General features: G+C 28.0%; 1 protein-coding gene across 1 annotated transcript; it reads right to left on the bottom strand.

Moving 5' to 3' along the window:
- Window positions 1-1,370: 1,370 nt before the first annotated feature.
- LOC123300293 (glucose dehydrogenase [FAD, quinone]-like) lies at window positions 1,371-3,584 on the bottom strand. Its single transcript, XM_044882845.1, has 2 exons — window positions 3,487-3,584; window positions 1,371-3,313 (listed from the first exon to the last, which is right to left on the bottom strand). Exon 2 carries the CDS (start codon window positions 3,259-3,261, stop codon window positions 1,444-1,446), a length of 1,818 nt encoding a protein of 605 aa, XP_044738780.1. The 5' UTR covers window positions 3,262-3,313; window positions 3,487-3,584; the 3' UTR covers window positions 1,371-1,443.
- Between the last annotated feature and the right edge of the window lie 8,296 nt (window positions 3,585-11,880).

Below are 11,880 nucleotides of genomic sequence, written 5' to 3'. Positions count from 1 at the left end.
TGTACAAAGTACAACACCCTTTTTCCATTCGCCATAGAATGGTGTGTACTTCTTCTATACCTCTGTGAAAATAAACGACGTAAATGAACGATTTCTCTTGTTAAATCCGTTGATAATATGCAAGTCTGTGTACCATAGTTACACACAAGTCTGTGTACCTTTGTTACAATTTAACCCTCAACTTACAAATTTACAAAGGTATATTTTAATGTTTTACTATATAAGATATATCGTTTTATATCGTAATGCCCTTTGATTATTTAATTAAGGTAGTATGGGTGCCAAAGTAAGTTTAAACTTGTGATTGTAATTATTTGTATCATAGTTTCAGGTTTTAACTATAATTTAAATAGTTTTTTTTAATACCCACAGAACCAGTTTAGGAGAAACCTATGAAAACATATCACCCATAGATCAATGTTAATTATGCCTACCTTTAAAGTCATTTAAGTATTTAAATAATCGGACAACCTCACACAAATTTTCAGAATTTAGTCCAACATCATATAAAAAAAAATCAAGCCTTTTATCCAAAATTTCCCTGGCTCAATCATTTAAAATTAGACGATTTTTCTATATGTCTGATATATAGTGCTAGGGAAAAGTTCTTCAGTTTGCTTCCAAACGGCACACATTAATTGGGATAGGGATTTATGAAAGAAATATAGGCGAAAACCCCTAGCAAAATATTCCACTTTGTTTCATTAGATCTCTGACGTGTTTGCATTAAGGGTGTGCAAGCGCCAAGGCAATTTTGGATGAAAACTTAATTTTTTTTTATATAATATTGGACTAAGGCTCAATCAATTCTAAAACTTTTAGGGGCGGGCGGGCGGTGGGGGTAGGATTCCCTGATTATTTAAATTAATAAATGACTTCAAAAGTAGGCATATTTAACATTGGCCTTATGGGAAAGCGATAAATGGATGATATGTTTTAAATAGATTTCTCTAAAGCAAGTCGGTAAAAATTTAAAAAAAAAATCTTTTTAAATTAAAGCTAAGACCCTAATCAATTATTGAAAACAACAAAAACCCTTTGGGTCTGACTAATTAAAGATGAATAAGCACGGTTGTGGGGACACAAATTAAAAAATATATATTTATTCAACTTTGATAGCCTTGGTGCTCATACTACCTTAAGAAAGTTTAAGATTTGATCTTTATCCTGCTTAATTAGCTGTTATACTTCTCATATATGCACTATTCATAAGTACTCACTAAATTTTCCTAGAAATGTTGTTTGAAGAGTAAAGATTAAAGCATCTTCATTTTATAATACTGCATATTATAATAATTTTAAACATCCTTAAAGCATTGTATTAAATAAATCGAATATAAAATATAGTAGTATTAAAAGTGAACACTTAAAGCAGAATGAATTATTATTTTTAAAAGCCAAAAAAGTAGTTTACAAAAACACTCTAAATTAAAATACTGGCAATTATTTAGCCAAGTCCTCAATAATCAAATCGGCCGCCTTCGAACCAATCATCATACATGGTGAATTTGTGTTTCCACCAACAATTTTTGGCATTATACTACAATCCGCAACACGTAATCCTTGTATACCATGAACTTTCAATCGAGGATTTACCACACTTTCCTTTAAATCGTTTCCCATACTAGCTGTACCCACAGGATGATATAAAGTAGCAGTAAATTGTTTAATTATACAAAACCAATATTCATCTGAATCGTAAGCGAAATTTTTACATTCTTCTAAATCAAAATTAACAAATTTTGGATTATGTGGTTTCAGTACATCAGTTTGGAATAATTTTTGTAAATGTCGAATACCTCCTAGAAAGGTTTCCAAGTCTTCATGAATAGAATTTATTTTTGGTTCAATTTTTGGATGATCAAATGGATCCTTTGATCGTAATGTTAGTATCCCTTTTGATTTTGGACGTAATATAACATTGTATATCATTAAAACTGGGGCTTTTTTATTTGCCTCCATAATTTTTGCAATCACATTCGGTTTAAAATTATGCACAGTTAGAACATGTTTCAAGAAAACGTTATCATTTTTGGGGTATAATAAATAGTTGTGCGATATTTCTCCAACTTCCGAGTTTGAATCTTTTGGATTCATGTAAGTTAACAGATTTGATACTCCAATTCGAGACAAAATACCATGACCTTGAGAAAAGTATGTATACAACTGATTATCATCAACTAAATTTGTAAAATTCTCCGAACTATCCTCGAAAATTGTGGTCGCAAGCATTACATTTGAATGATCTTGTAAATTCAAACCAACTGGTAAATCTTGAATAACTTTGACTCCTAAATCGGTTAAATGTTCAGCAGGTCCAATACCAGACAACATTAATATCTGTGGTGTATTTATTGACCCAGCACTTAAAATCACTTCTTTATTTACATAAATTTCGACAAGTTTATTATTCAAAAACACTTCCACACCTTTTGTCACTTTTGTCGCTTCGTCAATTAGAACTTTAGTAACAAATCCATTTTTAATAACATGTAAATTTTCTTTCTTAGAAATGGGAACTAAGAATGCTTTGGCAGAACTTTTACGTTGACCATTTTCTACAGTACCCAAAACTCTATAAAAACCAACATATCCTCGAGATATCTTTTCTTTGTCCGTCAATACATTAAATCCCAATTCTTTGCCAGCATTTAAAAATAGATCTACTACTTCCGTTAAAACATCCTTTTCATTTCGGTCAAAATTACTCGGCTTCACAATTTCTTCCATTTGACGGTCAAAATATTTTTGAACTCCTTTCCAACTCCACCCTTCATTACCCAATGCTTCCCAATTATCGTAATCAAGTGGATTACCTTGATTATAAAGCATAGCATTCATAGCTGAACATCCACCCAAAACTCTACCTCGAGGCCATACGCATTGGCGATTATTAAAAGCTCGACAAGCATTCTCTTGGGGTTCAATGTAGTAGTAAAAATCTTGTGAGGAATTCATTCGTGAATAAAATAAAAATGGAATTTCCGAAGATAAATGTGGATTATCACCAGCATCAATTAATAAAATCTTCCAATTTGTGTGTGTTGCTAAATCAGCGGCTAAAGCTGCACCGCCTGATCCAGCTCCAACTACAATAAAATCGTATGTGCTAAGGTGATCGTTAGCATGATCTGGTGGATAATCGGGTGTAACTACATATTTTGATTGTAACAAACTATTAAATAATTGGAATAATAATAAACCACCCAAATCAGTTAATCCAGAACTACAAGAGTTTGTGCTACTTAATAAGCAATCCATTATGATGGAACCATTCACTTCATTTCAGGCTTCAATGGTTTTCAAATTTTATCTGTAAATATTAATTTCCTGTTGTAAAATTATCAATATCAATACAGTTATGGAAGAGCTTTATGTTTCCAAATTCAGCGAAATTTAAATAAAGAAGAAATTTTTTTTTGTCTCGTAAGAAAACGAAATAAATTTAAAAATTAAGAATAATTTCAAATGGAAATCTTCACTTACCTATAACTTTTATCTGGAATATTTTTACACAAAACTTTATATATTTAAACCACTCACAATTAAATAGAAATTGATTTTACTTAAAACTTAGTTTTCTTACTTCAGCAATTCAATCAAAATTAAATAAAAAAAATTAACTCATCAATCAGTGCGTCCATTATTATAAATTTTTTGTTAGGAAGAATCAATTATGTAAACAAAAGTAAAACTAATTGAAAATATTCTTCTCTGATTAATATCATTATTATTATAAATTATTATTACTATAAATATTATTTATTTTTTACGTCTATATACAAAATGAAATCCAGAATGGAATGGTTAGAATTGATTAACAAAACTTACACAAAAGATATTGAAAAATGTTATTCTTATTTTTCGTCTACATTCATGAAGTTATTACAAAATTCATCATCAAAGTTGAAACATCAAATATGTCCTGCTCGTAAATCCCTTGTATGGATTTATTTTTTTTCTTTTCTATGTCATTGATTACTTTCTATTAAAAATTTATTTTTTCATTCGTTCCAAATGAAAATTTGTTTTCATTCGTGGACGAAAGTAATAATCATAAGTGAAAATTATCACAAACTTCTGATAAGGTTTTGAAATGACGGAAATGACTGACTGAAATAATACACCTATACAAACAATCAGGTAATATTGCATATGGAGGCCTCGTGGGTCTCACATCAGATAATCAAACATTAGGGGCGTATTACCATACTTCTAATTATTCTAAAAAAATTGCAATTTATCATTCATTAAATGGATGATAGAATCGCGTGTTTACAAAAACTACATAATCGTGGAATTGTGTTATGAAAACGGAAGAATTTCTATATTATTAGTCAATCATTATATTACTTGTTTTTTCATTTCGTAAAAAGGGAAATTATTGTAAATGAGATTTTTTCTGGAAAAAATATTATTAATTTGTCTATTAATGGGGTGTACGGTGTACGGTAGTCAAACAAATAAACGTTATTATTATTATTATTATTATTATTAATGGGGTGAAGAGGTTTTCGGTTCGGAAAAATTCGGGGAAGCCATAGCTTATAAAACATTTCTGGCTTTGTCAGTAATAACATATTAAAAGTCATCAACAGTAGTCCTTCTACGTAATTTTTTAGTCCTTCTTTTTTTCAGAGAAAAAAACTAATATAACTATTCGAAATGACGGAAATTTTTCTACCAATAAAATTGATGCCCCAGAATTTGTTTCTTATTACACGAAAATAAAACCTAGCAGCACATAAGTGCAAAGAATGAAGAACGCATCACCTCAGACCCGCTTGACTAAAAAGATTAAACAAAATGAGCTAAGTTCGGTTTGAATGAAAGAAGAAATATACAGGCAGAGGCAAGAAAATAGGGCATTGTATCCTGTCATTATCACATTTTTCCTATAAAAAAATATTAGGAGTAGGGAAACAAATCAAAGCAAATCTAGGATAATTTTTTTTTCAAAAAGGTTCTCGGTAAACTTTTGTGATATCATTGCGTGTGTTTTATTTATGTAAGTAATTATGTGTATAATTTATCTTTGAGATAAAAGAATGTAATAATATTCCCATTAATTTTTCATTGTCAATATATGATTATTAATAACTATTATTTTAAATTCTAATTTATTATTATTAAAATAATTAATAATTATTTATTATTAATATTGTTATTATTATTATTATTATTATTTTGGCATACACATTTGGATTACCTGCGGTCAAAATTACAATTGCGTACAATTTACTGAAATTTGTATATGTCACCGGAATATTGAAAAACCGTTACTATATAATAAGTCAAGCGAGATTGTAGACCGATGAAAAATTAATTTAAAAAACAATATGAGCGATATGATTTGCAATCTAACGTTTTTGTTTTCGTAAAATTATAATATAAAAATGGCTTAACGATTCTCAATCGATATAGTTTATAAACAAATATGTACGCAATCGTCCAATCACTGCATAATATTATTGTAATGGGTCGCCAGCGTTTTAGTGCCTAGAGTAAAAATCGAAATGAATAGAGTGTGTACAAAATATGGCCCAAAAATTTATTTAAACACAAAAAGTATTAGCAGAGGCATTCCGGGAAAAAAAGAATCGACTGATAGTCGGTACGAAGTTCACCGGGTCAGCTAGTATTGGATATATCTGTTTTTAGATGGTGGCCCTATCAATTAAATAATAATGAGTAATTTTCAAACATAATAGCAAAATGATTTTATTATGCATGTAAAACAAACCGTTCATAGAAAAAATTGATAAAAAATTAACTTAATTAAAAATACCTATGAACACTTTTCGATAGAAAAACTAGGCGTGTTTATAAATCGATAGGCGTGTTTATAAATGATAAAATTTCATAAAAACTAAGTCTCATCGTTGATTAAACCGGATTTGTATATAATCATCGATAATTTTTTAATTTTTAATCTTTATACATAATTTGGCGACTACTGGAGGGTTAATTAGTACAAACCTTCTTTCATATACACAATTACTTTCACTTCTTAACATTTCAAGTTAATTTTAAATTCAATTTACGTAAATAGTATAAGCAATCGATATCCACTTACAAATATAATTGTTGAATTTTAATTAAATAATTTTTGTTCGATCACATAATTGAAAATATTATCAATTTAGAATAAAATTTTTCTCTTTCTAGAATGAAAAGATTTTTTCTGTCGGCGTAAAATCATAAATATTCATTGGTGAAAAAAAATTATAAAGAAAAGCGATTTTCTGGATGTAAACAATGAAAATTGGGAAAATTAACAGGATGTTCGAAAAATAAATAATTTTTTTTAGTTACCTAGCTCACGGAATTGATTTTTATCGAGGCATTGAGTTTTTTTTGGCCCGTCTCAACTAAAGATAACTTTATCGAAAAATTCTCGAGGCGAAATTTTTTCTAATTTAAATATTTTCGATCATCTGGTTCATTTAAAAAAAACTTCCCACGTTCAGAAATTCTAATTAACATAAATGAAAGTTTGTAGCGCTTAAAAATATTGATGCTACGAACAAAATTTTGGTATTGGTATTGAATTACTTGTTTTTAGCTTTTGAGTAACCGGGTTTTATTTAACTATCATCTTATTTCAGTTAATTTAAAGTAAAGTTTAAAAAAAAAAGTTTATTTAATAATTAATAATAATAATTAATTGAACAAGTTGTTATACTTACTCATAAATTAATAGAACTAAGGTAAGTTTTATTCTGTTAAATAGTTTAAAAGCGTTGTTCATAACGTGAAATGGCAGAAGTTAAGAGAAACTTTTAAGATTATATAAGGTACTAGCCGTTACCAACTCGTTTCGCTAAACGATTGAAATTTTCTTGAATCCAATTTTCTTCCAATATAAATAACAAAAAAACAAGAAGAATTCGTATTTCTTTTCTTTCAACTTTAGAGTACAACTTTGTTCCCTTAAATATGCCTCAGAAAATAATGACAAACTATCGAAAATATATATAAGTAATCTGGACCTTCTTCGAAAAGATCAACGAAACGTTGCAAATTTTGAAAATTAAACTTCCAGATTAATTTGTCCAAGTTCCCAAGAAAACTATTCATTTATTTAAATGTAATTCAATAATCACAGATTTTAAGACTTCAACATGTTTTCATCCTTTTAAGGGTGGTTTTTGAAATAACAAAGTAGTCTTGGTTCACCGCCAGCATTAAAAGTATCTCCATACCAAAATTCATCATAATGAATTCGACCGTTATTCGACCGTTTCAACCAATCGAACAGACATAAAGAATTACGTTCGCATTTATTATATTAGTAAGGATGCAGTTAATATGCAATATCATAAGAATTAATTAACGTCTTCAAGTTTTTAAAAGTTAGTTTATGTTCCAAAAGACCTACCTAGCCAGACCTCTCTGGTAAAACTATTTTTTTATTTTGGTTGATTTTTATCAAACTAAAAAACCCAAACTTGAACAACACGTAATGGATTGCACCTTTGAGAACAAAAATAAGAAAGAGGGTCAATTCAAAACGACAGAATATTGCAAAAAAAATTGTGAATTTCGAGCAACTGATAAACTTATATAAAAATTATTACTTGTGGCACTCGCTTTTCCATGGAATACATTTTAATTGATAGAATGAATGTTAAGGAAATAAGTATTTCTTCTATAAATGATTTTCTATAAATCTTTAGGCATTATTATTTCAAAAGTTATGGTACATATACAAAAAATTTAATCTTACTTTTCGTCTAATTTTTCCAAGTTCGAGTTTTCGATTATAAAGGAGAGTTTACTAAGATGAGCTCTCCTGCTAATTCTCTGTTTTTTTTTTCTTATTAGTTATAAAATTTTCAACTCAATTAAGTGTTTTTAATTAGTTTTTATATGTTTTATTCGTCTTCTTTAGGTACCGTGTGACCAGTTTTTCCTGCTCTACCTAGGTGTTCGGACTTGACAAAAGAAGATCTAGAGCTTTGAATAAACTATTCTAGATCTGAGGTCGGCATATGTGTTGCTACAAAACGAACATGATATTTCAGACCTAAGGCTTTTCAAAATCGGTATTGGTTTTCGTAATGTCGAAAGCTAAGTAATTAAACAAAATTTTCAGAATTTTATTCTTACTTTTCGTCTTATATTGTCAAGTTATAACATAATTTACCATCAAAATTGAAAAAAAAAATTAATTTGTGTCATTATCGTGCTAATACATTCTTAATTAGTCGGGCCCAATGGGTTTTTTTCAGTAATTTTATAAGGTTTTAACTTTAATTTAAAAACCTTTTAGTTTTGGAGAAATCTATGAAAACATATCATCCATCTACCGTTTTTTCTATGACCAATGCCTACTTATAAAGTCATTTATTTATTTAAAGAATCGGTCAACCCTCCTCCCCTAAATTTTCAGACTGAGTTCTGAATTCAGTCTAAATTGATAAAGTACATTTAATTAATAATCTATAACCTTTTGGGAGCACACATATGGACTTAAACATTTGTGGTTGGACTTATTTAATGAATTCTGTTCATGGTGATTGTCCTCGTAGACTTTTAGAAGTTCTAAAAGCCACATATTTGCCATATACATATTTTAATATACAATATTATTTATTAATAAATAATTTAGTTATTTAATAATATAAATTTATATTAAATAACTAAATACCAGATGAAGACCACAATGATGAGTTATTTTATTATGAAAACAATGGAAGTACTTCTAATATTTCTTCGTAATAAAATATTTAATATAAAGTTAAAACTGTAATTTTCGTAAATAGAGATTTAATCTTTTCATATTACAAATTAGAGAGTGTCTTTTTATCAACCTTTTTTCATAAAGAATTATCTCAAATAATATCCATTTTAAACCGACTTCAAACAAAAAAGGAGGAGGTTATCAATTCGATTTTTTTTTTTTTATGTGTATTACCTCAGAGCTTTTGACTGGGTGAACCAATTATGATGATTCTGTATCTATTTGAAAGCTGATGCTTCGCGTGTGGTCCAATTTCATTTTAGTCCAGTTCTGAAAACGGCATCCATGAGAAAACCATAAAAGTCTTTACTTTGCATTAAGTTTGCACGACAAAAGGACGAATAACTCAATATCACGTCAGCCGATTTCTATGATTTATTTTTTTTGGTGACAAATTAGTTAGTGTACTTCGGATTCAATAAAAATCACAAAATAAAAAAAAAACTTTTAACAAAAAGAAAACCGATTTCAAAAGAAAAACTTTTCCAAAACAAATTAATATGCACTAAAAAGTAAAAAAATAACAATAATTTTAACTACATTATATTATCGTTATTTTTTTACTTTTTAGTGCATATTTATTTGTTTTGGAAAAGTTTTTCTTTTTAAGTCGATTTTCTTTTTGTTAAAAGTTTTTTTTTATAATTATATTATTTATACACAAAATGTGAAACGTGGTGAAATAATATACGAAAATCATCAAATATTTAGAATGAAAAGGTAAAACCTGGTGAAGTATTAACATACAATAATATTCATATAATTTAAAACTAGATGACCCGATGAACTTCGTTTCACCTACAATTTATTATTCGTTGTGTGCGTAGTCATGGTAGGGACATTAAAATCGATGCCAGCGTTTCCAGTGAAAAATTTTGACGATAAAGGACGCTGTTATGACTATTTGCAATTCTTTACATGTTAATGTTATAGAAAATGTCAAATTAAAATTATTGAAAAACACTAATCATTTAAACTGAATGCATTAAAAACTGTGAAAATAAGAAATCAAATTGCACTAATATTATTTTTCAAATTATCATAATTATTTATTTAAATTTTTAAGACAATAATATTAAATTTTCAATGTAAGTCATAACTGCAATCCATACAATAATAACTGCAACGAAACTCGCGCACGGTGCAAATACCAGGTATATATGAGATATTCATAGTTTATTAAGTTTCGTCCCAAGTTTGTAACGCTTATAAATATTGATGCTATGAACAAAATTTTGGTATAGGTGTTCATAAAATCACCTAATTAGTCCATTTCCGGTTGTCTGTCTGTCGTCTGTCGTCTGTCATCACGATTACTCAAAAACGAAAAGAGGTATCAAGCTAAAATTTATATAGCGTGCTTAGGACATAAAAGTTCGTAAATGAGCAACATAGGTCAATTGGCTCTTTTGTAATCTTGAAAACCGTTAAAAACCGTTTTGTAATCTTGAAAACCGAGATAAAACAAAAGTTGAAATATAAAAAATGTTTCTTATAAAAAAATAAACAATTTTTGTATGAAAAATTTTTTTGTAAACATCATTGTTTTCCCGTGAGAGCGTAAATTATGCGCAAATTGTATAGTATTTATGACATGTATGTACTGTCTATACATGGTATTTCAACAATTAACTACATATCAAAAGTTGTTTTGCAAGAATAAGACAGAAAAAAATATTTAATTGATTATATCTTTTATGTTCATCAATCGATTTTAGATCTTGTTATCTATTCCTCCACATTTTCGAAATTTATCGAAAGATACATTGAAATCGACAACAGAACGGAGGAATATTATAATAAAAAAATCGTAGCGTAACGTAGCGTAAGCGAATTCCCTCAAAACTAAGCGTCTAGAAAAAAAATCACTAGGAGACTTTATTCCGAAAAAAATTTTTTTGAGAAAATTCTAAATTCAAATACAGACTGTGACAAATGTTGCTTAATTTCTTGCATACAAACCTTGCCCTGATAATTACAAATACATCAAGCGAAAAAAAGAAGACAAATAGGTGTAGTCGATTTGAAATGATGGGTGAACAAATATTTCTGACAATTGAATTTTATTTATAAAGAGTATATGCAAAGCCTGGTGAAATACGATAAACATCATATATTTGATATTAATAATATGATAAAATATGTAAATAATATACAGGATTGTCTAGAAGTCTGTAAACACCGCGGTTAACAAATCTTTATGTATTACTTACTTACCTTTGCTTTATTAAAATATCTTCGTCATCATCTATAAAAAGAAAAAAGAACTTTATTAAATTAATTATTTTAAATATTTTTATCATTATAGTAATTATTGAAGTGAAAACTTCTATAGAGGCGTTAAAATCTTATGGTTTCGCTAGCTACAGACATGACACCGTGACCTAGGAAACGGTCGGAAATGAGAAACTTTTTTCTATCGAATAAACCACACCTATGTAATAATAATTAAAGCTGTACAATTAACTATTAACAAAATGATTCTGATCATTGGTAATATCTCATTCATTGTTCATATATGGCTTTTGATATAAAATTTGAAAAATATGATTTTGACAAACACTTTACATTTAAGTCATACAAGTTGCCTAAGTATTAACTATAACATTGATTGTTTGATTGAGAATGTTTGAGATTGAGAATATGTTTGTTAACAAATAGAAATATTTGCGCCATAACTCATGTGTCACTAATGATATTTGACACCTAAGAAACACATTCCATGAGGTTTTCGTCAAATGCCAGCGATGTCTCTCATTTTCTATTATTAGCCGATTTTTGTTAACATCATTTACTGTACTAACAGCTGCACATCTTTGTAATAAGAGACGTCACACATATCAACACACCCTGTGTATACTCAAATATATATATACGTACAATTTCATTTAAATTAAAATTATTTTACATGAATACGATTCAATAATAAACATTGAATTAATAATTATAGCGTCATTAAATTAATTACAATTTTATATTTATATTTTATAAATTTTTATTAATTTATGTTTTATTAATGAATGTCATAACAAATTTTTATTTTTATTGGTTTACAATGTATGTAAAAAAATTATTATATTATTATAAATATTTTTGTAATTTTAATAATTAAAAACAATATATTCTTCCTTTTT

This window comes from Chrysoperla carnea, chromosome 5 (assembly GCF_905475395.1).
Source record: "Chrysoperla carnea chromosome 5, inChrCarn1.1, whole genome shotgun sequence".
NCBI classification, from domain to species: domain Eukaryota; kingdom Metazoa; phylum Arthropoda; class Insecta; order Neuroptera; family Chrysopidae; genus Chrysoperla; species Chrysoperla carnea.
The sequence above is the reverse complement of the archived record's forward strand: the minus strand, read 5'-3'. Positions and strand labels throughout refer to the sequence as shown.